This window comes from Falco biarmicus, chromosome 3, assembly GCF_023638135.1.
Source record: "Falco biarmicus isolate bFalBia1 chromosome 3, bFalBia1.pri, whole genome shotgun sequence".
Lineage (NCBI taxonomy): Eukaryota > Metazoa > Chordata > Aves > Falconiformes > Falconidae > Falco > Falco biarmicus.
The window spans coordinates 13,665,455-13,690,920 of record NC_079290.1 but is presented as its reverse complement, the minus strand read 5'-3'; the positions used below and the strand labels follow the sequence as shown (position 1 = coordinate 13,690,920).

The following is a 25,466-nucleotide window of genomic DNA, read 5'->3' as shown; positions in this document are numbered from 1 at the left end:
CTTTCCCGTGGCTCCCAGTAGCCCCCAGTACCCCCCAGCCCCGTAGCCCCAGTGCTTCTAGTACACCTAGTGCTCTCCAGTGGCTCCCAGTGCACCCTGTCTCCCCCCCACCCCCAGTTTCCCCAGCCGCAGCCCCAGTTGCCCCCTATCACCCATTACTGCAGGGCAGGGAAGAGCTAATTAGTGGGTGGCCCTCATTAAGTAACCCAGCAGCACCTGCTGCCAGCAACGTGCCTCAGCACCCTGCCTCAGGGTGGGGGGACAGCACCCTGGGCATCCCTAGGAGCCCCTGTGCTCCCCCACCTCCACCCCTTGTCCCTTGCATTACTGTAGTGATATAAAATTGATTAATTGATTCATTAAGGAGGGGGGGGTGTCTGCTGTCACAACCCCTCCCCTTTTAGTTTACATCCCCCCCCCCCCCTCTCCAGTTTTGGTAACCCCCCCCCCCAAAAAAAAAACTCAACACCCCCCAACCCCCCAAAAAAAGGCAATTCCAAGTTGGGTTAAAGCCAAAACTGAGTTTGGGGGTGGTTGGGGTTTAGGTTGTTTTGGTTTTTTTTTAACCCTCAAGTTTTCATAAAAGAAAAAAGAAAAAAAAAAAAAGAACCCTCCCTGTTTGGTTAAAAATAAAGAAACACTGATTTATTAAAGAACCCCCAAACCTTCTGTTTTGTTTAAATAAAAAAACCACACAAAAACACAACAAAAAACCACATGCCAATTCTGATTTTAAAAACTATCATTTTGGTTAAAAAAAAGAAAATAACAAAACCAAAGCAAAATCCAAGCTCCAATTTTGATTTAAAAAAATTCCTTCCATTTTGGTTAAAAAAAACCACTGCAAACTCAAATGTTGGTTAAAAGAACCTTCCAATTTTGGTAAAAAAAAGAAAAAAAAAGAATTCCAATTTTGGTTAAAACACCCCAACAACTAAATTGTGGTAAAAAACACACCCCAGCACTCAATTTCAGTTTTAAAGACTCAAATTTGGGAAAAACTCAACCTCCAATTTAGATTTAAAAAAAACTCCAACACACTACTGCAATTTTGGTGTAAAAACCCTCAAATGTTGGTTACAAACAAATCTCAATTTCTGTTTTAAAACACACCCACCACCCCAGTTTTGACAAAAAACCTAATCAAACCAACTCAAATTTTGTTAAAAACCTCCAAAACTCTGATTTTGGTTAAAACCACAACCAACCAAAACAAATAAAACACTCCCAGCAAACTCACAAACCCCTCAATTTTGGTTAAAAAAAAAAAAACAAAAACCAAACAAAAAACCACCAACCAAGAAAACACTCAATCTGTTTTAAAAACCCACCAAAAAAACAAAAATCCCAACTCCAGTTTTCTGTCAAACAACTCAAATCTTGGTCAAATAAGAGGTGCAGCCCACCCCAACCCGCGCGGGTCTGGTCTGAGGCACGGGCAGAGGGGACGGCCCCGGCAGCGCCACGGTCTCTGCCACTTGCTGAAGTTTCAAAAACCGCCAAATAATTGGAAAATTCCCCTTTTTTTTTTATTCTAATAGTAAAACAGCCAGAGGAGCCGCTGTACAGAATACTACTGAGCCCCATGGCCGCCCCCTCCCCAAAACCAGAGCCCTGCCGCCCCCCCCCCCCCCCACAGCCGTGCTGCCGACGCAGGAGGAGAAGCAGCATCGATGCCGGCGCATGCAGATTTCTCTCAATTTTGCGTGGGTTGGGTTTCTGTTGGTTTTTTTTTTTTTTCTTTTTTCTTTTTTTTTGCCTCGAAACTGCACTTTGGGCGAGATCCCAGTGGTGATGAGGTGGTGGGGGCGGGTCCAATGGTGGGTTTCCCAGTCCTATTTTTGGATTTGAAATATAAAAAGCCGCAGGTTGATGTTTTTAGCCGCCAGCAGTTTGTTACACTCCACCGAATCGATGGGCAGCGCCATGTAATCCGTCTCGTTGTTCTCATTGCTGAAGACGAAGTGGTAGATGACGGGGTGGATCTTCACGTCGTCGTAGGGGCCCTCGAGGAGGAGGAAGGAGCATTCCATGGGGGAGTTGATTTTGCTTTTCAGGATGAGCTGGAAGGAGAGGGTGCGCTTGCAGGAGAGGTTGGGGTTCCGCTCTGAGTCGTTCACCCGTGCCTTCAGCACCCATGTCTGGTTGAGGACGGTCAGGCGCGGCGTCTCGTAGTACAGCCGCGTGATGAAGTCATCGGTGCGGTAAGGGCGGAACTGCACCTCTGGAAAAAACAGAAATAAAATAAAGAAAAAAAACGCAGGGATATTGGGGTCAGGTGGGAGCAGCCCCCCGCCCCCCCCCCCCCCTTCAGTGACACTAGCAACACCGGTGCCAAAAGTGAAGCTGTGACCCAGGATGGATGCTGAGCCCTGCCACCCATGGGATGCAACAAGCCCATGGCCGTTCTGCGATCGGAGACGGTGCCCAGAGGGGCAGCACGTGGCCGAAGACTGCCCAAAGGCATTACTGGTGTCCACCAGCTGCCAAAAGGCTTCACCGGCAGCTGATGCTGTGCCAGCAACCACCGCCAGCTGCCAAAAGGCTTTACCAGCATCCAACACCACACCAGCAACCACTGCCAGCTGCCAAAAGGCTTCTCCAGCATCCGACGGCATGTCAGCAACTGCCACCAGCTGCCAAAAAGATTTACGAGTGTCTGACGCAGCACCGGTAACCACAACCAGCTGCTGAAGGGCTTCACCAGCACCCAGCAGTGTGCTGGCAACCACCACCAGCTGCCGAAAGGATCCACAGTGTCCGTCGGCGCGGCAGGACAGACAGACAGGATACAGTTTGGGTAGTAAGGCAGCATTTATTTGGATCAGGTGTACAAACCGGCGAGTGAGGCAGCGTGGTGAGCGTAACCGCAGGGCACAAACACCGGTGATGCGGCCCAGAGGCTCCCGGTGCGGGCACGCGGCACTGGGATGCTCCCAGCACGGCGTTGGCAAAGGCGCCAGGGGGGAGGTTAGGGAGAAGCTGGGCGCTTGCGGTCTCGGCGTAGGGACCGTGGCCTCGCCCAGCGTAACCACAGGCGCAAGGGACGGTGTGGTGCCCTCCGCCCACGCTTACACTGTCGTCGGCATTTCCAGGAGAGAAAGGGAGAGGAGAGCCTGGCCGGCAAAACCTGGACAGAGGAGGGGGATCAGTTATTCCAGCCACACTACACTCCCATTGCCAGGCAGCATCGCTGCCACCGCAGCCCAGCACCGTGGCCCCTCGGCACCGAGCTGCCCAGCTTCACCGGGGCTGTGCCCCGGCACGAGGGCTGCGAGGCCCGGCGTATGGCTGGGCCACCAGCCGGCACAACCCAGCTGCCAAAACGCCTGGGCTGCTCTCACCGGATCCCCAGCCACATCCACACCAGTGACGCTGGAACAAGCAAGCTGTGCTGCCGGGAGCACCCTCTGTCCCCACAGTGCCGGCACACCGGGAGGGCAGCTGGGGGGAAAGCCTTTGTCCCTCCAGCCCCAGCTCACCACCTCCCCTCTCAGGTTCTCTCGCTGCCTGGTGTTCAGAGCACACCCAGCCAATGCCAGCGGCTCCAGGCCCGGTTTTAACACTGATGCCCTAAGGGAAGGCCCAGCTTACCTGGTCTTGCCGCTTCAGCGGGGCTTTTCACTCCCGTTATCAGCCAAGTCCCACAAACACCACTGCCGTGGTACCGGCAGCTTTCCAGCGGGTGGGAGAGGGGTTCGGTGAAACCCCTCGGCAAAGCAAGAACAGTGGGAAGGCGACAGCAAGCTGGGGGTGTTGAAGCGTTGCCGGTGCTTCTCCAGAACTCAACAAAACATCACGGGGAATGTCATTTATGTGTTTGGTTTTAAACTCTGGCCGCTGGGCTCGTGGTCGAGGATGGAGGCTCGAGTCAAAACGCCACCACATGCTCAGCAGAGCCCTCGGCCGCTACTAAATCGATCGCCACGCCAGATAAAACCAGTTTTCAGCAGCACAGAAACAGTGTTGGCGCCGGAGGAGATGCGGCAGAAGGGCCGGAGAAGCTGCCACTGGCGTCCCGAGTGAGCCATTACCTGTGTAGCCGATCTTCTCGAAGCTGAGCAGGCTGAAGATGCTGTTATAAAGCTGCATTTCTTTTTTCCTCGTTTGGTCCATTTCATCTAAGATCTCCATCAGCTCGTTGCCGGTTTTGGTGGGGTGGGTACATTCGGCTTCATGCACCGTCAGCTCGTGGTAGGGACCCTGCCATGGGCACCCGATCCGCTTGTATTTGCACTGGGTCACCCTGGGGTCAGGGAGAAAACGAGCATGAACATTCATTGGATTGGGATGCCACGCAACAACCAACATGGATCCCGCTGTCCCAGCACCAGGAAGAGCAGTAGGGACAGCAGGGATATGCAGAGGCTCGCTCCTGCCGGACTCCAATCCGGCAGCAAGGCCAGCAAAGCCAGGAGAGCCGTTTCACACCCCGTGGAAAACTGCTGGGTAGCGCCAGTGCGGCAGGTTCACAAGGAATGCAGGCAGCTGCAGACCAGGCACAGCGGCACACCAGCAGCGGCCGGGAGGGAGGGGGACTCTGCTGCATGCCAAAGCAGTGCCACATCCTCCCCCGAACCACTGCCACCTCCCAAGAGAAGTGGGACACAGCCAGAGGGAATTCTGGGGCAGCCCATGCCAGGGGCTGGAGGGGACATGGGGCGCTGCTGCGTGCTGATGGCTTTACCCCGACACAGGATCTGGCTCCGGCAGCACTGGAAAGCTGGAGAAGCCCTCCAGTCTGCGGCACCCTGACCGTGGGGGCTCAGCACCATGCACGTCAGCTCTACCAGGACCCCCTGCTCCAGGCAGCAAGGTTTCCCAAACCCCACACATCTCCACGCCAGGCCAGCCAAGCACCACAAGCCATGCAACAATGCCAGCACCCTGCCAAAGGGAGGCAAAGCTCTTTACCTGTCCTGGCACTCCTCTTTCTGGTGCCTCTCCAGGAGGGATCGGGGGAACTGCTGCATGCAGAAGCCACACTCAGAGGGAAGCTCACTGACAGCTTTTTCCACAGCCAGGTTTCGGCAGCACAGGCTCTTACTGATCTCACAGCGGCAATTTGGGCAAGTGGCTTGTTCCTCCTTCAGTCGAGCGTCTGCCAGAAGGTGGATGAAGCAGCCGGCGCACATCAGGTGGCCATTGGTGCACTGTGGAAGAGGAGAAATAAAGCATCAGACTCTCATGGGATCCACCACAGGGCAAACCAAGTCATGCAAAGGCAAATAAAGTGAATTCAGACCCATCAACAGGATGACGCTTTGCTGCCCCTACTCCTCCTAAAAATCCTGCCCGACACATGGCTCCCACTGGCCGGCTGAGCCCTGACCCTGGCTGCCTGCGTTTTTGCAAAGCTGGAGCCCGGGCAGGCAGCAACTCCAGCCTCGGCCAGTGCCTGCGGGCTCTCAGACTGGCCCAGGCATGTTGCTTCTGTAATTAGGACTGACCTCTTTTGCCTGGCACGGGAGAGGAAGGGAAAGGTTTCATCCAGCTTCCCTTCTCCTCCCACCCTGGTTTCCATCCATCCCACAGGAATCCAGTTCCCCGTGTCTGGAAGGGGGCGGGCGGGGGGGGGGAGGGCACGGGTTGTGTGTGCATCTGGGGTGCAAGCTGCCCCCCCAACCCCACAGGGCTTGGGGTGAGCTGGGTACTAAGCCAAAAACAGCCGGGCAGAGAGGAAGCCCCCAGGCACCTCCTGCCATGGGGAATGAGAGAGTTACACCAAAATGGGGCAGGGAGAAGCTTCCCTCGCTCCCTGTATCCCCCAACTCTGTGGGATCCTGAAGGCCAGGACATTCCCCAGCTGCCATGTGAGTGCTGACGGCTCTGGCAGACTCGAGATTCCCCCCCCGCCCAGAGTTAAACCAGCAGGATCAGCATGAAGCCCCAGAGCCCACCGAGGGGGACCAGGGAAGACCCATCGGTGCAGACAATCCCACTGGCTCCGAGGGCTTGGATCACCGGGATGGGACTCAGGTCTCCAATTGGCACAGCAAGTCCACCTCCACACTGGGTACCCACGTGCCAAGGACCAGCTCCGTAGCCAAACACAGCATCCCGCATCTCAGGGCAGAGTGGGGCCGGGCTGCTGGGCAGGGAGGCTTCAACAGGCTGATAAAAACACTCCAATCAATCTGTTTTACTCCAACTCATTCCTGTTTTGATACGGTGACAAGAGAGGATCAATGCTGGCTTTGCCACAGATTGCCAGAATCACCATCTCCTTCCAGCACGCAGACACACTCAACTTAGTTTTCCCTCTTCGCATCAAAAAAATATCTCTTTTGAGGACAAAAAAAAAAAATCAGTTTAAGACATGTTTACAACAGCTGCTGAGCTGGGCAAAACCCTCGAGGAGGGGAAGAAGGGATGCAGGCCTAGGACACTTTGTGGCAGCGAGTGGCACTGGATCAATCCTGTCAGCACCTCAGGCACCGGAGCGATCCCAAACCATTCCTCCGTCCATCCTGAAAACCAGAGGGAAAGAGCAGCCCCCTGAGAGCAAAGAGCCAGTGCCAGCGTTCCAGAGTTTGCCACAGGCAATGCCATGGGAGGATGGGAGAAGCTGCCTTCATCGCAGCAGGTGGTGTGGGCAACGGCATCACCTATGAAACACCCAGCAGAGCAGGTAGAAGGTACCACCAAATCCATCGGGAGCTGCCAGAGGGTGTCAGGAGGCAGATGGCACCCAGGCTGGGTGCTTCCCCATAGTCTCTGGTCACCACAGGGATTGTTCGAGGGACACGCGACTGCTCCCAACAGATCGGAAAGCTCCTGCCTGTGGCTTCAGGCTCCTGCAGTGAAAATCCTTCCCTCAAATCCAGCGGGAAGCCGGAGCACTCTGACGAAACACCAGCACCTCCAGGACAAGCTCTGGGACTGACCAGGCACAGCCAGCAGCTTCCCCACCTGGCCAGGACACAGCAGCTGGGTTCAGCCTGTTGTGGGGGGTCACCCCCCAAATTCCAGCAAGATTCCTGCCGGTGCAATGACCAGGAGGAGCTCGTTAAAACATCCCCCCTGGGAGTGCCGGAAAAAGCTTTAATCCTCAGCTGGGATGGGAAAGGCCTGACCCTGCCGCAGGGATTAGCGTCCGATCTGCTTACCCAGGACATCCATTGTTCTGGCTCCAAAAGGTTTCAGATTTTCCCTCCTGCCGGGCCCAGAGCGCAGCAGCCGGGCATTAAACCGGCCCCACCACGATGGTGCCAAAGCACACTCACAAAGTGAGGGTCCCAGCTCCAAAATACCCGCAACAGCTCTGGGATGAATGTGGGGCTGTGTCTAGCTAAAAATCCCTCATGGTTTGGGCTCGGCACAGTCCTGGTGAGCTGCTGGCTTCCACCACGGTGCCTCGTCGCTGCCGCGCTAAAAATACCAGCGAGCGAGCCAAAACAAGAGGCGAGCACCAGCTGAGAGCTCGCACAACCGCAGCGGTGACGGCTCCGCTTTGGCGTGAGCGTGTAATTACAGCTGCTCGTCAGGGCTTGGCCCCGACGAACCTACCCGATGGTGGGAAGGTTCCGCCACAGCCACACCACCGGCCGACACCGCGGTTGCTCCCGGTTTTAATTACATCCCTGGCAAAGCCCTCATCATAAATAATTAAACAGGGGGACAAGTGACCGCAGGAGCAGAGGAGGAAAGAGGAGGCCATGAAGGACGCAGCCCCCCCCCCACCCCGCCGTCGGGCACACAGAGCCGGTTTGGCAAGCACCAGCACCGGATCGGTGGGGATCTCTCACCAGGCGTGGCTCTGGCGAGGGTTTTGTGCTCTTAATCATCACTGTCGGGGCCGGGGGGGGGGGGGATCTCACCTCCCCGAGCCAGCGGCCATCTTAGACCCCCCACAAATTAACGCCCCCAAAGGAAGCCGGGGGAAGCCCCCCCATTCCCCCCCAGGTTCTGCCACCGCTGTGGCTGGCTGCGCCACTGCCGGATACTCTTAGTATGTGACCAGCAAGGCGTGAGATCACCAAGGGGATGACCTTCGTGTCCAGGCTCTGCCGTTGCTGAAACCGATGGCCAACTGGCACGCCACCGGTGCCACCAGGAACGCGGGCTCTGCCAGCAAAGCACCAAACAGCCGTGCCGGCAGCTCCGTCGTCACCATGGGGCTGTTGACGGGTCCGTGTGCCACGAAATGGATGCTGGCCGGAGGGAAACCCGCCGGCACCTTTATGTAACCAGTGGCTCCGCTCCGGTGAGCGCTGCCAATGCCCATCCCGCTCCCCACCGGGAGCCCCCCGCCTTCCTCTGGGCCAGGGAATCTCCCAGGGTGGCACAAACCGGGGTAAAATGGGAAGGGGGGCTGGGCCCAGCCCTCCATGGGGTCAGTGGGAAGGGGCTGGAGGAAGGCGAGCAGTGGGTGCTGGGGTTCTGGAAGGGGGGGCGATGGGACACAGGACTGGTACCCTCAGGGATGAGCGCCCAGGGTGGGGGTAGGGTCCATAAAGGGGGAGCAGGCCCGAAAGCCCCCAAGCTGGGGGGGAAACACCTGAAGCCCCCAGCAAGTAGCAGCGGGGACAGGGGAGACCCCCCAGCAGGGAGTGGGTGCCCAGAGCAGGGCTAAGGAGCCCCCAGGGGAAAGCAGCAGGGGTGGGAGTTCCCCAGGGCCTCAGGGTGACTGGGACCAGTGGTGTCCCCCTGGTGTGAGGGGGGCACAGAGGGGTCCAGTGCCCTGGCTTGAGGGGATTCCCCTGGCTTGGCAGGGTGCTGAGGGGTGCTCAGGAGAAATGGAGGGGGTATCAGCGACCAGTCAAGGGGTGGTGGGTGGTGGGTGTCAGTGATGGGTGAGGGGCCACAGAGGCCTTCGGGGCGTGTATGAGCTGCTATTGGCCACCCACAGGGTCCCACAAAGGCCCCCGGGGTGGTGGTGACTGATAGGGGAGACATGGGAAGGTGCTGGGGTGTGGGTGAGCAGCGGGGGGGAGGGGGCAAGGGAGGCCGTGACCAGCGGGGAGGTCCCGCCGGGGGGGGGGGGTGTCAGTGGCCGGTGATAGGCCCGGGAGGCCCCGCGTTGGGGTGGGCCGGGAGGAGGGCAGTAACCAGAGGGGAGGCCCCGGGGGGGTGTCGGTGGCCGGTGTCGGGACCGGAAGGCCCCGGGGGGGGAGGGGGGGGGAGCCGCGGGGCCCGGCCGTACCTGGTAGACCGAGGCCTTGGGCAGGTCGAGGCAGACAGTGCAGCACAGCACGGAGTAGAGCCGCTCCTCCAGCTTCACGCTGCCCGCCGCCCCCTCGGGCCCACCCGCCCCCGTCCCCGCCGCCCTCAGCCGCTTCTTGGGCGGCGCGTCGGGGTCGGCGCCCGCCTCGCCGTGAGGCCGGGCCCCGCCGAGCAGCGAGCCCGCCTCCTCGCCGCCTCCCGCCTCGCCCGGGCCGCCCGCCGCCGCCGCGGGGCCGGGCAGGGCCGCGGAAGGGGCGGAGGGGGCGGCCGGGCCCCCGCCGGCCTCGCGATCCTCCGCCCCGGACATCATCGCCGCCGCCGCCTCACCCCGCCACCGCCGCTGCCGCCATCTTGGCCACCCCCCCGCCCCGCCCTCCCGGCCCGTCAGGGGCCCCGCCAATCGTGACCCGCGGGGGGCGGGCAGGGAGCCCACGTGGCCAATGAGATGGCACGCCGCCGCCGAGGCTACGCCCCCCACCGGGCCGGGCCTCGCCAGCTTCTCCACCGGCACCGCCCCCCCCGCCGCGGGGCAGCAGTGGGGCGTGGCCCGTGCGTCATATCGGGAGTGGGCCAATGGGCGAGGGGAGCCCGAGGGGGCGTGGCCTGTGCGAGGGGCGGGGCGGTGGCGCCCGGGGGGCGGTGGTGCTATCAGTGCTGCCCAGTCTGGCTCAGTGCTTCCCAGGGCCCCCCAGTCCGGCCCAGTGCTTCCCAGTCCGGCCTAATGTGGCCCAGGGACCACTCCCTGATGCTGTGCGACCGGTGCCCTCGGCCCCTGTGCAGCCAGTACCACCAGTGCCCCCAGCCCCAGTATGACCAATGCCCCCGTGGCCCCAGCCCCAATGCAACCAGTACACATAGTGCCCCCAGCCTCAGTGTGACCAGTGCCCCCAGCCCCAGCGCAACCAGTATGACCAGTGCCCCTGGCCCCTGTACAACCAGTGCCCACGGTGCCCCCTTCCCCAGTTTAACCAGTGTCCACAACCCCAGTACAAATGGGGCCCCAAGCTCCGGTGTGACCAGTGCCCCCAGTGCCCTGTACAACCACTGCCCCCAGTGGTCCCAGCCCCAGTGCAACCAGTACACCCAGTACCCTTAGCCCTGTACAACCAGCACCCCCAGCCCCAGTGCAGCCAGTGTCCCCTGTCCCAGTTTAACTAGTGCCTGAGGCCCCAGTACAACTGGGGTCCCCAGCTCCAGCGTAACCAGTGCCCCCAGTGCCCACAGCCCCAGTACAACTGGTGCCCCCAGAGCCCCCAGTGCCCCTAGTCCCAATGTGACCAGTGCCCCAGTGCCCTCAGCCTCAGACAAGTACTCCCCCATGTACTGGGCATGCCCCCAGCCCCAGTACAACGAAAGCCACTGCTGCCCCCAGGCCCAGTACCCCCAGTGCTCCCAGTGCCCCTGGTCCAGCCCAGGCTGATAGGCTCCCTACAGAGCTGAGGTCCTGCCACCCTGCAGCGGGGCCCAAGAGCTGCCATGGCCCAGGGTGCTGTGCCAGGGACCCCTGCCCCTGGGTGCCATGCTGGGCCAGGGACCCCCACCCCCGGGTGCCATGTTGTGTGCCAGGAACCCTCACCCCAGGGTGCCATGTCAGGGACCCCCACCCCAGAGTGCTGTGCCAGGGACCTCCACCCCAGGTTGCTGTGCTGGGGACCCTAGAGTGCCATGCCAGGGACCCCCACCCCTGGGTGCCATGTTGTGCCAGGGACCCCCACCCCAGGGTGCCACCTCTCCCAGTTGAGCCAGTGGGTGCCGTGCATGCCATGCCCGTTGCGGCCCCGATGGGTGCTGGCCCCAGCTCTGAGCCACGGCACCGGGGACACTGCTGCTGCCTCGGGGCCCCGTGCTGGCCCCCAGCCCCAGGGGATCGGCCCAACAGGGCCCAGCGCCTGCTGGTGATGGTGGCAGCAGGGTCCCCGCTGAGCGACGCCATGAAACGAGACCCAGAGGCACTCAGTGAAGGCAATGGCCACCCCACGTGGCTTTACTGCGGTGGGTGGTGGCTGGCAGCACGCAGGGCTCGCCGCAGTGCCAGGTTCCCGGCTGCCAGCACCCAGGGGTGCCCGCCATGGCCGGTGCCGGGTGGCAGCAGGTGGGCAGCAGCCATGAGCAGGCTGCCCAGCGCCGCGGGGCCGTTGGCAGTGAGGGCAGCGAGGATAAGGACTGTGGCGGCGGTGAGGACAGTGACGGCACGGGCGGCCAGTAGCCGAGCCTCCTCCGGGAGCTGCGCAGCAGCGGGGGCCAGGGCCACGGCCCCCCCCAGCAGCAGGTTGGCAGTGGCCCGGTCGCCGCTGAGGCGGTGCAGGCCGAAGGCCACCAGCGGTTGGCCCAGCATGGCTGAGACCCAGGTGCCGGGCAGGGGGTCAGGGCCCCCCCCAGGCCAGACAGGCTCCAGCGCGTCGCTCGCTGCCGCCAGTGCCTGCAGCAGAAACCCGGCCGCCGGGCCCCCTGCCACCTGCCGGGGCGCAGGGACAGGGTGACACCCAGCTGGCCCAGGGACACAGGAGCAGTGTGGTGACAGGGGACCATCCCAGTGACCAGGGAGCATCCCAGTGACATGGGGCCATCCCGGTGTCAGGGAGGTGGCTGGATGACAGGGCCCCGTTCCGGTGACATGGGACCACCCCGGTGACAGGGCTCCACCCTGGTGACACAGGGCCATCCCGGTGACATGGGGCCATCCCGGTGGCAGGGCCCCATCCTGGTGACATGGGAGTGGTTGGATGACAGGGACCATCCCAGTGACACGGGGCCATCCCGGTGACATGGGGCCATCCCGGTGACAGGGCCCCATCCCGGTGACACGGGGCCATCCCGGTGACAGGGGACTGGTGGCCAAGGGGTGATGGGGGTGGGGGTGGGGGAAGGGGCCCGGTGGCACAGCGGGTGACAGGGCTGTGGTGGGTGGCAGGCCTGGTGGCACGGGGCGGGGGACGGGGGGGCCTGGGGGGCACGGGGGTCAGGGGGGGCGGGGGGGCGGAGAGCGGGGGGTCCCGGCCGCGGCGCTAACCTGGGGGGCGGGGCGGGCGCAGAGCAGGCAGACAGCGCAGAGCAGGGCCTGGGGCAGCGCCCGGCCCGCCCCGCCCGCCGCGGCCATGGCCGGCTCGGCTCGGCTCGGCTCGGGGCGGGGTTAGAGGCGGGGCGGGGTTAGAGGCGGGGACTGGGGCGGGGCCACGGGGAGAGCACCGAGCCCGGGGCCACGGGGGGTGTGTGTGTGTGTGTAGGTGTGCGGGGGTGTGCGGAGGGGTGCCAGGGGGGCGCCGGGCGGGGTGCGGGGACGCACGGGCCGTGCACTGTGCAGGGTGCCTGGGGTGTGCGAGGGCGTGCAAAGGCACGTGGGGGGCGTGCAAGCATGTGTGGGGCACGTGCACAGGGGTGCGTGGGGTGCGCGGGGGTGGGGTGTGTGTGCACAGGGGTGCACGGGGTACGCAAGGGTGTGCAACGGGCCCGCATGCAGCACACACAACTGTGCAAGGGTGTGCAAGGGTGCACGGGGCGTGCACACAGGCATGCCCAGCACCGTGCAAATGCATGGGGGGGGTGGGGCGCAGGGCTTGTGCGAAGGCACATGCATCACCCGTAAACACGTGTTCATGTGTCACCCTGCCACAGGGTGAAAAGGCACGCGGGGGGCGTGCAAGGCAGGCACAAAGGTGTGCAGGGTGCCAGGCGAGTGTGCAGGGTGTGTGCGCAGGGAAGGGTGCGTATGTGTGTGGGGGGGTGCGGGCACGGCTCTGGGGTTGCACATGCAGGGCTTGCACACCCCCGTGCACGCTGGGGGCGAAGTCGCTCCGGTGCGGGCAGGCGTGTGGGGCCCACGGTGGCGGGGGGGCCTCGGCCGTGGCCGGGACGTCCACTGTCCCCTGGCTCCTGGCCCTGTGGTGGCCGCAGGCCTGGCCATCCATTCACCTCCCAGGGGTGGCTCAGCCCTGGGACCAGCTGGAGCTGCCACCATCAACACGGGGGAACCTGATCCTGGTGGCGTGTGGCAGCCACCTCTGCAGCCATCCCATCCCATCCCATCCCATCCCATCCCATCCCATCCCATCCCATCCCATCCCATCCCATCCCATCCCACCCCACCCCACCTCATCCCACTCCACCCCATCCCCACCCCATTCCCATTCCCATCCCATTCCATCTTCATCCCCATCCCCACCCCGGAGCCCATCCCCACCTCATCCCCATCCCCATCCCATCCCATCCCATCCCACCACATCCCATCCCGCCCCTCCCGCCCCTCCCGCCCGCTCCCCCATAAAGCCGCCCCAGCCGCCTCCACCCGGTTCCCCCCCGGTGATGCCGCCGGTGCCGCCCGTGCGGCCGCGCTCGGGGCCGGGCTCAGGGCGGGGGTCCCGGGGCCGGCAGCGGTACCGGCGGCACCCCAAGCCCCCCTACTCCTACCTGGCGCTCATTGCCCTCGTCATCCGCGCCGCCCCCGGCCGCCGCCTCAAGCTCGCCCAGGTACCGACCCCGGGGGCCCCGAGACACCCCAGGACCCCCCCCGCCTTCCCCGGCCCAACACCCCCCGGTACCCCCCCCGCCTTCCCTGGCAAACCCCGCCCCAACACCCCCGCAACCCCCCGCCTCGGCACCCCCCCTCCCGGACCCCGGCAGCCCCCCCCGGACGCCCCGGGACTTTCCCCCGGACCATCGGGAGCCCTCGGGACCCCCCACGCAGCTATGGGATCCCGACGCCCCCGGCCCCCCCGCCCCCTCCCCAGGCCCCGGGCCTCGGCACCCCCCGGCGCCGCCAGCCCTAGAGCCGGATGCCCCGGCGGGGGGCCGGATTGCCGGCGCCGGGGGGTCTGTCGCCTCTGTCGCTCTATCGGCTCTGTCGCGCCAGTTGCCCTCACTCCACCTGCCGGCTGTGGGGGTCCAGGGCGGGAGTGTCAGTAGGGGGGAGTCCCTGGGGTGCACGCTCTAAGGATCCCATGGGTGCGGGGCTGGGGCGTCCCACAGGGCAGGGGTTGACCGGGGAAGGGGGGGCAGGACCGGTGCGCGATTGAGTGGGTGAGGGTAGCTGACGGGGGTGTGGGTGCGGCCCCCCCGGCTGACGGGCCCCCCCAGATCATCCAGGAGATCGGCAGCCTCTTCCCCTTCTTCGGGGGGGGCTACCAGGGCTGGAAGGACTCCATCCGCCACAACCTCTCCTCCAACCCCTGCTTCGCCAAGGTGGGCCGGGGCGGCAGGGGGCCCTTGGGGTGGGTGTCCTCGGGGTAGGGGGTGTCTCTGGGCTGGGGTAGGGGCTGGGCTGGGGAGACCTGGGGTATGAGGCAGGGGGGGCCCTTAGGGCGGGGTCCCTGAGGATGTGGCAGCTGGGGGGATCCCTGGGGGGGAGCGGCAGGGCTGGGGGTCCCGTCAGGGTGGGGGTTCCGGGAGGGGAGGGTCTCCCTGGGGATGGGGTGTGGGGGGGGTCCCACCGCGGCAGGGGCCGGGCTGGGGGCCTGCCCGAGGGGTGGGCTCCGGCGGGGGGGTGCCGTTCCCGGGGTGCAGCTGCGGGGGGCGCAGGGGGTGGCGCCCCGGGGCGCGTGTGCGGGCGGGGGTCCCAGCGGTGCCTGCGCCCCCCCCGCAGGTGCTGAAGGACCCGGCCAAGCCCAAGGCCAAGGGCAACTACTGGACGGTGGACGTGAGCCGCATCCCCCCCGACGCCCTCAAGCTGCAGAACACGGCGGTGGCGCGGGGGGGGGCGGCCGCTTTCGCGCGGGACCTGGCCCCCTTCGTCCTACGGGGCTGCCCCTACCCCCCCGAGCCCCCCTCCAGCCCCCCCGCCGCCCCCCAGCGCCCCCTCAGCCCCCCGGGACCCCTCCAGCACCGCTCCATCTTCTCCATCGCGTCCCTGCTCCAGGACTTCCCGCAGGGGGGAGGGCACAACTTGGGAAAGTTGGGGACCCCCCCGGCAGCCCCGCGGGACCCCCCCGCGGCCGGTTTGTGGGGGTCGACGCCCATCCTCCACCTCGCCGCCCCCCCCCAGTGTGGGCAGTTGGGGGCCTCCAGCGGTGTCCCTAGTTCTGACCCTGGGGGGGGGGGCTGCGCTCCCCCCCTGGCCTGGGGGCAGCTGCCCACGTCCTACAGCACCGCCGTGGCCCCCAACGCCGTGGCCCCCCCGAGCGGTCCCCCCTTCCTCGCCCTGCGCTGGGGGGTGCTGCCCCCCAGTCCCCCAGTGCCCCCTGGGCCTCCTCTGGGGTCTGAGCCCGAGGGGGGGGCGCAGGCCATGCCCCCCAACAAGAGCATCTTTGATGTGTGGCTGAGCCACCCCGGGGACATCGTGCACCCCGCGTTGCATGGCTAGCACCCCCCGCCCTGAGACTGAGGGGGCTCCCGGGGGCACGGGAGCAAACCCCCCCCTCCCCCGCACCCATTCGGACACCTCAGCACCCAAAGCAGGCCCGGCACCCATGCACCCACCCTGTATGGCCCCCCCACGTCCATACCCAAGTCAGCCCTCCCTGTGTCCCCCTGGCCGTGGCCCTGTCACCCCCCCTCCCATGTCACCCCAGCCCCCCCCCCGCCCCGAGCGGACCCCGCTGTCCGTGACGTGCCACTCCACCCGCCGTGATGGGACCCAGTAAAAAGCAGGTGGTGGCATGGACGCGTGGAGTGTCTGTCGTGAGGGGGGTGACACAAGTATGGGGACCTCCCCAGCCCCCGCCCCGTGGCAGCCCCATGGGATACAAAGCCCACACTCGGGGCGGGGGGGGGGGGGGAGCAGGGCGACCCTCCCCAAACTACCGTGCGACACCCCCTGACGCTGTGCCGCGCCCCCTTGGCCCCTCACCTCCATCCTCTGACCCCTCGCCCTCTCCCCTCGTTGCCCCCCCGCCCTGTGCCCCCCGGGGGTGGCGGAGCCGGGCTGGCGGCCCCGGGGCCTTTGCACAACAAAAGGCGGGCGGCACGCGGGGGTGGGGGCACCGGACAGAGTGGTGGGGGTGGGGTGCTACTGGGATGGTGGGGGCTAGGGAGCTGGGGACTGGTTGCGGTGGCGGCGCTGTTCCCAGACCTGAGGACACTGGTGGCTCTGGGAGCGCTGGGCACAATGGGGGTTACTGGGTGCAGTGGGGACACTGGTCCCAGACTTGGGGGCACCGGTGGCTCGGGGAGCGCTGGGCGCAATGGGTCCACTGGGGGCACTGGTCCCACACCTGGGCACACGGGCTGCACTGGGGCCACTGGGTGCGGTGGTCCCAGACCCTGGGCACAGCTGGAGCGCTGAATACACTGAGGGCACTGGGAGCACCGGCTGCAATGGGGCCACTGGGTGCACTTGTTGCACTGGGCACGCTGGGGGCACTGGGCACGCCGGCTGCAATGGGGCCCCCTGGGTGCACTTGTGGCACTGGGCACACTGGGGGCACTGGGCAGGGCACGGTGTCGGGGTGCCCCCGCCCCCCCCTGTTGTGCCCCAGTGCCCATCCCCCCGCCCCGGGGGGTGCCGGCCCCTGATAAAGCCCGACCCGACCCGGCGCCTCCGCGTCGGTGCCCCGCGGGGAGCGACGGGGCCGGGCTGAACCGAGCCGAGCGGAGCCGATGCCAGCGGGGCCGGGGGTCCCGGGGGTCCCGGGGCCGGCAGCGGTACCGGCGGCACCCCAAGCCCCCCTACTCCTACCTGGCGCTCATTGCCCTCGTCATCCGCGCCGCCCCCGGCCGCCGCCTCAAGCTCGCCCAGGTACCGACCCCGGGGGCCCCGAGACACCCCAGGACCCCCCCCCGCCTTCCCCTGCCCCCCGGCCCAACACCCCCCCGGGGGGGGAGGCTGGTGGGGCCAGGGGGTTCCGAGGGGTTCCGAGGTGGGGATGCCGAGGCAGAGGGTCGCGGGGGGGTGTTGGGCCGGGGGTGTCGAGGAAGGCGGGGGAGTCTCGGGGGGTCCTGGGGGGGTGTTGTGCCGGGGAAGGCGGGGGGGTCCCGGGGGAGTGTTGGGCCGGGGGTGCCGGGGGCTGCCCCGCGAAGGGACACGGGTGTGAAGCCGGGGCTGGGCTGGGGGCTGGGAGGCACTGGGACGCCTGGGGAGCGGGGCTGCGGTGTACTGGGAGCACTGGGGGGCCGGGGAGCCGTGCCGGGGGACTGGGCTGCACTGGGAGCACTGGGGAGCCACGCCGGGGGACTGGCCTAAACTGGGAGCACTGGGGAGCCACGTCGGGGGACCGGGCTAAACTGGGAGCACTGGGGAGCCACGCCGGGGAACTGGGTTAAACTGGGAGCACATGGTTGCAGGGCTGGGGACTAGGCTGTACTGGGAGCCCGTGGTTACAAGGCTGGGGACTGGGCTGTACTGGTAGCACTGGGCTGTGGGGCTGTGGGACTGGGCTTTACTAGGAGGACTGGGGTGCAAGGGAACCATGCCAGTGGGCTGGGCTGAACTGGGAGCACATGGTTGCAGGGCTGGAGACTGGGCTGTACAGGTAGCACTGGGGAGCTGTGCCAGGGGACTGGGCTGCACTGGGAGCTCAAAGGAGCAGGGCTGGAGACTGGGCTGTACTGGGAGAGGTGTGTACTGCGAGGCTGGGGGATTGGGATGTACTGGGAGCACTGGGGTGCCAGCGTGCCGTGCTGGGAGATGGGGCTGCACTGGAGCACTGGGGTGTGGGGGGACTGGGCTGCACTGGGTGCAGGGCTGGGCCATACTGGGCTGTACTGGGCTGTGGTGCTGTGGCACCGGGCTGTACTAGGCTGACAGCCATGCAGTGCTGGGGGGCACTGGGCGGCGCTGGGAGCCTGGGTGTGGGTGTGCGACCCCCCCGGCTGACGGGCCCCCCCAGATCATCCAGGAGATCGGCAGCCTCTTCCCCTTCTTCGGGGGGGGCTACCAGGGCTGGAAGGACTCCATCCGCCACAACCTCTCCTCCAACCCCTGCTTCGCCAAGGTGGGCCGGGGCGGCAGGGGGCCCTTGGGGTGGGGGTCCTCGGGGTAGGGGGTGTCTCTGGGCTGGGGTAGGGGCTGGGCTGGGGAGACCTGGGGTATGAGGCAGGGGGGGCCCTTAGGACGGGGTCCCTGAGGATGTGGCAGCTGGGGGGATCCCTGGGGGGGAGCGGCAGGGCTGGGGGGGTCCCGTCAGGGTGGGGGTCCCCGGGAGGGGGGGGGGTCTCCCTGGGGATGGGGCGGGGGGGTGTCCCACCGCGGCAGGGGCCGGGCTGGGGGCCTGCCCGAGGGGTGGGCTCCGGCGGGGGGGTGCCGTTCCCGGGGTGCAGCTGCGGGGGGCGCAGGGGGTGGCGCCCCGGGGCGCGTGTGCGGGCGGGGGTCCCAGCGGTGCCTGCGCCCCCCCCGCAGGTGCTGAAGGACCCGGCCAAGCCCAAGGCCAAGGGCAACTACTGGACGGTGGACGTGAGCCGCATCCCCCCCGACGCCCTCAAGCTGCAGAACACGGCGGTGGCGCGGGGGGGGGGCGGCCGCTTTCGCGCGGGACCTGGCCCCCTTCGTCCTACGGGGCTGCCCCTACCCCCCCGAGCCCCCCTCCAGCCCCCCCTCAGCCCCCCAGCACCCCCCACCCACCGCCCCCTTCTCCATCGAGCGCCTGCTGCAGTGCCCTGCCCGCCTCCCCCCGCCCTCCCCGCCGCCACCCCCGCCGCCCCCCATGCCCTGGGCGGGGGGCACCCCCTCGCCAGGAGACCCGGCCCACTGGGACCCCCAACACTCCCCCCTCATTCCCCTCTGCACCATCCCCTGCTATGTCTGTGCTCCTCGTGCCACCCCCCACCCCCTCTGGCTCCCCCTGGAGCTGGGTGAGCCCTGGGGGGGTGTCCCCGTGAGCCCCTACGGCTGCTGAGGGGCCGGGGGGCGCCCCGGGATCAGTGCAATAGGTTTGGGGATCCCTCCCCCATCTCGAATTGGGCACAGCTGGGGGGTGCGGGGGGTGCCGGGGGGCTGTGCCCCCCTCGTGGTGCTGCGGTGAGACCCTGCAATAAAGGTGCTGAGCTGAGCCGCGGGTGCTGGGTGCTGCCCGGGGGCCCCCCGACCCCTCCTTGGACACAGGGGACAGCGTGGGGCACGTGGGTGTCCCCATAGGGTCCCCCGTGGGTGAAGGGGTGTATCTGTGCCCCCCGAGGGGACACTGGGGGGTGGACATGGAGACACTGGGGGGGCGGGAGGGCGCACGGGGATGCTTTGGGGTACACACACCTGGGGAGGACAGGGGGACACGGTGGAGGAACAGATGGGGACACCTAGGGGGACAGAGACGCTTGGGGGGGTGGGGACACCGGGGGGGTGAGGGGGCGGGAGGGACACTTTGTGGAGGACAGGGGACACAGGGAGGGGTGGGACACGGGGTGGGACACTAGGCCCAGTTCGGAGCTGTGTGGACAGAGGTGACCGTTGCCACCACCGGTGTCTCTGTCCCCGGCCCCCCACCGTGTGAGCCCCTCTGCCACGTCCCTGGGCTACTGCCCTGTCCGTACCTACCTGTGCCCCACGTCTCAGCCCTGTCCCCATGCCCCAATGTCCCGTGTCCCCTTCCCCACACCATGTTCCCTAGTCCCATGTCCCCGTCTCCCTGTCCCCTATCCCCATATTTCCATGTCCCCTGTCCCAATGTCCCCGTCCCCCATCCCTCTGTGCCCTATCCCTTTCCCGTCCCCCCTGTCCCCACGACCCCTTGTCTTGTGCCCCCCCGGCCCCGTCTTTCCAGTCCCCACTTCTCCCTGTCCCCCTGCACCCTCCCCCTCCCCTCACGTCCGGAGGGGGGACGGGGGACGGGGGCAGGGACAGGGAGCTCCCAGCCCCTCCCCTCTCCGCCCCCGGTGGCCTCGCGCAACCCCCATCCCGGGGCCCGCCAGGGGGCGCCCGCCTCCCGGGCGTGGCCGAGCGCTCCGCTTTTCCGGCCGGAGCCCCGCCCTTTCCGCCCTCGCCGGAAGCGCGGCGCGTTGCCATGGCGAGCGGCGGCGGCGGCCCCGCCCCGAGCAGCGGCGGCGGAGCGGGCAGGGCCGCGGCCCCGGCACCGTCAGGTACGGCCGGGGGGGTGCAGCCCCCAGGCTCGGGGGTCCCGCGGGGCACCGCCGGAGCGCGGGCCGGACCCGGGGTCCCCGACTCTCCCGAGCCCTGGCGGGGGGGTGGCGGCAGCGCCGATGCCAGGCCCGGCGGTGGCCCCGATTGGGTGCCGAGGGGTGTCACGGGGCGGGCAGGGCAGGACCCCGGCATTCCTTCTCCGCGCGCGTCCGGGGGGTCAGGGTGTCCCCCCGCCCCGGCAGCCGCTGCGGCCTCGCCGGCGGCGACGCGCGGGTGTGATTAATAAATGATGAGGGGGGGGCTGGTGCTGCCTGGGCAGGCGGAGACATTACAAATGGTAATGGGGGCCCGGCCGTCACGGGGCCCGCCACCGGAGCCGCCACCGGCCCTGCGGCGGGCGCGGCAGCGGGCGCGGGCTCCGCAGTTCGGGGCATCCCTGGGGGGGCATTTCTGGGGGGGGCATTTCGGGGGAGCCCGCCGGCTCGGCTCGGGGCCGGGTGGCGCCAGGGATGCGGCCCCGGGCTCCGGCCAGCGCGTCCCGGGGAGCCGCGTCCCATTGGACGGGCGAATGGATGGATGGACGGACAGACGGATGGATGGACGGACAGATGCGGAGGCTCCGGTGGTCCTGCTGTCCGTGCGATCCCCTCTTCCATTGCAGGCCGACTTCGGAGAGGATTTGCTGCCGGCGTTGGCCTCGGCGTTCCTGAGGGATTTATGCTGGGATTAAGGTGCAGGAATTTTTTTTTCCCTGCCGGACTTTGCCCGGTGAAGTCGTGGCGACTCGCAGGGGAACCCGGTTTGGGGACCGACCGCAGGGCGCCGGCTGTGCTGGAATCTGCCTGTCCCTGCCTGTCCCTGCCCATCCCTGCCGCTGGTGGGACGCGCCCTGCCCGCTGGGCCATGCTGGCGTGGGCGCGAGGTGCTCGGCTGCGGCTCTCCCAGCGTGGCTGTGCCAAACCGACGCGTGCTGGCGAGGCTGCTCTGGCCAGGACGTGCCAGGCTCCCCTTGGCCGGCAGAGGATCGGTGTTTCTTCCTGGTGAGGCGTGGTCCGCGCCTGCCAGCGTGGTGGGTGACCCCTCAAGGTTACCGGTGTGCTGTTGGCATAGCTGTGACGGCGCTCATTGGGGTGCGGTGGCTTCGGTGAAGGCGGCTCCTGGGCTGGGGCCCTGGGGAATTCACTTCAACTTGGATTGTAGGTTAATCCTGGATTAGGAAGACGGCAAAAACCAGTGGTGGGTTGGGCACGGCGCAGCTCTTACTGGCAAAGCCAGGCTGTGCTGAGCCTCTCCCCATCCTTTAACGATTTCTTTCCCTTTTTCCCATAGGATTCCAGCCACTGAGTGAAGCTCATCTCACCACAGCTGGGAGAGGCTGGAGCCCCAGCACAGCGATACCTGAGAAGCTGCCCCGATTCTGGCAGCACTGCCTGTACCTCTGCCCGTCGGCAGCTTTCCAAGCTGCGTTATCAGCTCCCCGGCAAGACTGGAGAGGTGGCGGCCGCTGAATGACCGGCAAACGCTTCCAGGGGGCAGGAAGGCAAAAGCTCATTGGGATAATTAGGTGGCAAACAAGCATTTGGGATTGGACTGGCAGGATTTCTCTGGCCTTGACACCTGCCTTGCTCCTCCGTGCCTTTGGATCCGGTGTTGCTGGCCAGCTCTGTTCCAAACCACTGGTGAATGTGAGGTGCTGGGGGGGGATCGCCCCCCTCAAGGCTTAACGGCACCCTCTGGCCCACCCCCCTGCCTGTGGTATTGGGTGCTATAAGAGGAGGCAGGGAGCACTGGGACAAGGGAGATGGTTCCGAAACGCCGATCCCTGTCTCCGGAGCTGGCGGTGAAGCTTGGGGAAGGCACTGGGATACAGGGCTAAGCCAAACCCGTCCCTGCTCTGAGGGACTGTGGGTGATGCTGGTGGGGGAGCTAGCAGCTCCATACCCGGTTCCCGGTGGGATACACTCCGTTCTCCGGCAAAGCTTCTTGCCATGGCTGAGCACTTGGAGCTGCTGGCGGAGATGCCAGCGGTGGCACGGCTGAGCACGCCGGAGCGGCTGAAACACGCTCAGAAACGCCGGGCCCAGCAGCTGAAAAAATGGGCGCAGACAGAGAAGGAGATACAGGGGATGAAGGTGGCAGCTGAGAGGAAGAGGAGGAGGAGGAAGAGCAACAGCCAAGGGAAGAGGGTGACATTCCCCGCCAGTGTCCAGCTGTTGGAGGCGGCGGCCCGGCATGATGCTGAGGAAGGTGGGTGCCGGTGGTGGGAATGGCAGAGTTACTGCTTTCGGTGGGGGCTCTGGGAAAGCTTGAACCGCTAAAAACTCCCAAGTAAATGGTTTTGGGGTTAAAAGTGGGACATAAATCCCAATTTTGCCTCCAAGTGTTCTTGAAAATGAGGTAGCAGCTCATAGCCAGTGTCCATAAATCCAGCTGCAGTGCCTGGGACCCCAGATCCCACCTGCTGCCGGCTGTGGCTTTACTGGGCGCCTGGAGGTACCAGAGAGTTTGGCACTGGTGCGGTGGGACTTTGCATGCAGCGAGCCCAAAGTCCCAAAGTGTCAGTTTCAGCCCTGGCGGGATGCTCCGAGGGCTGGCAGGACCCTCATTCAAACCCTCTTTCTCTGTAGTCCGGCAGTTCCTGCAGAATGGCATCAGCCCCGACCTCTGCAACGAGGACGGTCTCACCGCGCTGCACCAGGTATGCCGTGCCAGTGCTGTTACAGCAGCTCTGGCTTCTGGCTTCTGTCCCTCCATCCTTTCCATCCTGTTGACCAGCTCTACCTGGTGATGCCAGGCTGCTGCATGGCCAGACCTGAGTGCGGGGGGACATGCTGGAGGACGTGCCAAGCCTTTGCCACGCCGCGGGCTGGATAAGGTGGTGGCATCAGGGCTTGGGCAGGGCAGTGCTGTGTCCATCCCAGCAGTGCCACACTGGGGAGGGCACAGCTGTGCCGTGCCAGTGCTCACTGGCTGTTTGGGTGCCTGGAGTTAAGCATCATGCCCCTCTGGTGTCAGCCAGTGTGACAGAACCCAGCTGGCATCTGGACATGGTGTGCACCGGCCTGGTGAAGCCCCCACTGGGGAGCTGCTTCCCTCCAGCCTGCTGGGGATGTGCGGGTGTCCCAGCACCGGCTCCATCCCTCTGCAGTACCTGAATCCATGCTGGCTCCATCCCCGGGAGATTTTGGGGTGCTTTGGGGAAGGTTTCCCCAATACTGGTGCACCCCATAACTGCTGGTGGTGCTTTCTCCCTCCCAGTGCTGCATCGATGACTACGGTGATGTGGTGACAGTGCTGCTGGAAGCGGGGGCCGATGTCAACGCCCGTGACAGCGAGCTCTGGACGCCGCTCCATGCTGCCGCCACCTGTGGCCACCTCCGCCTGGTTCAGCTCCTCATCCAACGGTACCACGGCACAGCCAGGGGGTGTCACCGAACTGGGGCTGCGCACTGCAGCAGCTGCGGGATGTCCCTGACTGCTGTGCCTGTCTCCAAAACAGTGGTGCTGACCTCCTTGCCGTCAACTCGGACGGGAACATGCCCTACGACCTGTGTGAGGATGAAGTGACCCTTGACTGCATTGAGACATCCATGGCAGAGCAGGGTGAGCTTCACCGTGCCAGCATGGTGCTGGTGAAGCGGTGTTGGCTGCCAGGTGAAGGCAGAAATATGACAGGGTGGTGGTCAGGGCCCGGTGTCCCCCCCCTCACCTGCCTCCTGCCAGCAGGTATCACCCAGGAGAAGATTGAGGAGGCTCGTGCTGCCACCGAGCGCAGCATGGTGCAGGAGATCCGGCAGCTGGTACAGGCAGGGGCTGACCTGGACGCGCCACGGGGACACGGCGGCGCCACGTTGGTAGGATGGGCAGAGGCAGGGGTGACAGCAGGAGGGGTGTGACAGTGATGGCTGAGCCACCCCCAACCGCGTCCCCATCCCCGGCAGCTGCACATCGCGGTGGCCAACGGTTACATGGAGGCGGCTGAGCTGCTGCTGGAGCACCGGGCTGGCACCAGCGCCAGGGACGAGGATGGCTGGGAGCCCCTCCATGCCGCTGCTTGCTGGGGGCAGGTAGGCACGGGCAGGGCGGGCAGCCTCTGCTGGGTTTTGCTGTTGCTCACCCCGTGCCCTTTGTCTGCCCAGGTGCAGCTGGTGGAGCTGCTGGTGGCTCACGGTGCCGACCTCAACGGGAAGTCGGTGCTGGATGAGACCCCCCTAGGTGAGTTGTTGTTTTGGTGGGGGGGGATCTTCCATCCCTGTGGGACGCTGCTGAGGTTTTTTGGAGTGCCGGTGGCTCGTCCCCTTTCGCCAGGTGACGCCACTATCCTTGCTGCAGATGTTTGTGGGGATGAGGAGGTCCGGGCCAAGCTCCTAGAGCTGAAGCACAAACACGATGCCGTCATGAAATCCCATGAGAAACACAAATCCTTGCTCCAGCGCCGCACCTCCAGTGCCGGCAGCCGTGGGTAAGGCCGGAGGGACCCTTGCTGCCGTAGCCGTAACCACCGGCACTGAGGAGGGGGGTGCAGGGGCTCCGTGTGCCATACTGAACTCTCCCCACATCTCTGTCCTAGGAAGGTGGTGCGGCGGGGTGAGCGTCTCGGAGCGTACCAACCTGTACCGTAAGGAGCATGAGCGGGAGGCCATTGTCTGGCAGCGCACCGAGCACCGCGACAGCGAGGATGAGGACCGGCAGACGGACGCCGAGCTCCGCTGCCACTTGGCCGTGAGTTGCTGGGACTTTGGGCGAGGGTTCCCCGTGCGCAGCATTGCTGGGGCGGTGACATGGTGTCCCTCTTTCCCGGCAGGATCCCACGGGATCGGCGCCAGCAGAGCCCCCCGAGCCGCCACCACAGCGCAACGGCACAGCCCTCTATTCCAAAAAGTCAGAGCGTGGCAGCGGCGGCACTGCGGTGGACACGGGGGTGGATGTGGCACGGGAGAAAGCCCACCACACCCTGGCAGACCTCAAGCGGCACCGGGCAGCCTCCAAGCTCCAGCGCCCGCGCCCCGAGGAGCACCCGGCTGGGGGGGCGCCCGGCCCACCCCCAGCCCCCGGCTCCGCAGACCCCCCGCTCCTCAAGCTGACGGCGCCGGCTGAGGAGGCGCCGGCCGAGAAGCAGCGCTGCTGTAAGGTGATGTGAGTGGCTGCGGCACCCGTGGGTGCAGCACCCAACCCCCCCGGCGCTGCAGTGGCCCTGGCCCCTCGGCTGGGGGGTGTGGAGTGTTTTTTGCCTCTTTTTGACTGTTTTGAAAATGGGGCCTTTTTTTCTGCTGAAATCAAAGCCTTGTCATTTTGCACCACCTGCTGTCTCTGTGCCGTATGGTGGGGGTCTGCCCGGCCCCCTCACCCCGCGGCACCGCCC

General features: G+C 65.7%; 5 protein-coding genes across 5 annotated transcripts; 3 read left to right on the top strand and 2 right to left on the bottom strand.

Moving 5' to 3' along the window:
- Nucleotides 1-1,049: 1,049 nt before the first annotated feature.
- ZFTRAF1 (zinc finger TRAF-type containing 1) lies at nt 1,050-9,538 on the bottom strand. The gene is made up of 4 exons (XM_056332390.1): nt 9,146-9,538; nt 4,915-5,153; nt 4,035-4,246; nt 1,050-2,224 (listed from the first exon to the last, which is right to left on the bottom strand). The coding sequence occupies exons 1-4, from the start codon at nt 9,473-9,475 to the stop codon at nt 1,836-1,838; spliced, it is 1,170 nt and encodes a 389-aa protein (XP_056188365.1). The 5' UTR covers nt 9,476-9,538; the 3' UTR covers nt 1,050-1,835.
- Nucleotides 9,539-11,122: 1,584 nt separating this feature from the next.
- Nucleotides 11,123-12,285, bottom strand: TMEM276 (transmembrane protein 276). The gene is made up of 2 exons (XM_056332392.1): nt 12,176-12,285; nt 11,123-11,620 (listed from the first exon to the last, which is right to left on the bottom strand). Exons 1-2 carry the CDS (start codon nt 12,260-12,262, stop codon nt 11,150-11,152), a joined length of 558 nt encoding a protein of 185 aa, XP_056188367.1. The 5' UTR covers nt 12,263-12,285; the 3' UTR covers nt 11,123-11,149.
- A 1,136-nt stretch (nt 12,286-13,421) lies between these two features.
- Nucleotides 13,422-15,598, top strand: LOC130146342 (forkhead box protein H1-like). Its single transcript, XM_056332391.1, has 3 exons — nt 13,422-13,629; nt 14,236-14,340; nt 14,741-15,598. Exons 1-3 carry the CDS (start codon nt 13,465-13,467, stop codon nt 15,455-15,457), a joined length of 987 nt encoding a protein of 328 aa, XP_056188366.1. The 5' UTR covers nt 13,422-13,464; the 3' UTR covers nt 15,458-15,598.
- Nucleotides 15,599-16,277: 679 nt separating this feature from the next.
- On the top strand, nt 16,278-21,612 carry LOC130145525 (forkhead box protein H1-like). Its single transcript, XM_056330396.1, is given in 6 exon segments — nt 16,278-16,338; nt 16,572-16,831; nt 17,922-18,026; nt 18,431-18,522; nt 18,524-18,618; nt 21,434-21,612. Coding segments are annotated over 6 exon segments (792 nt in total).
- Nucleotides 19,989-25,404, top strand: PPP1R16A (protein phosphatase 1 regulatory subunit 16A). Its single transcript, XM_056332573.1, is given in 12 exon segments — nt 19,989-20,103; nt 21,434-22,351; nt 22,732-22,802; nt 23,363-23,508; nt 23,604-23,707; nt 23,831-23,958; nt 24,046-24,171; nt 24,244-24,319; nt 24,437-24,566; nt 24,675-24,690; nt 24,692-24,826; nt 24,909-25,404. Coding segments are annotated over 11 exon segments (1,527 nt in total). The 5' UTR covers nt 19,989-20,103; nt 21,434-22,092; the 3' UTR covers nt 25,245-25,404.
- The last annotated feature ends 62 nt before the right edge of the window (nt 25,405-25,466 follow it).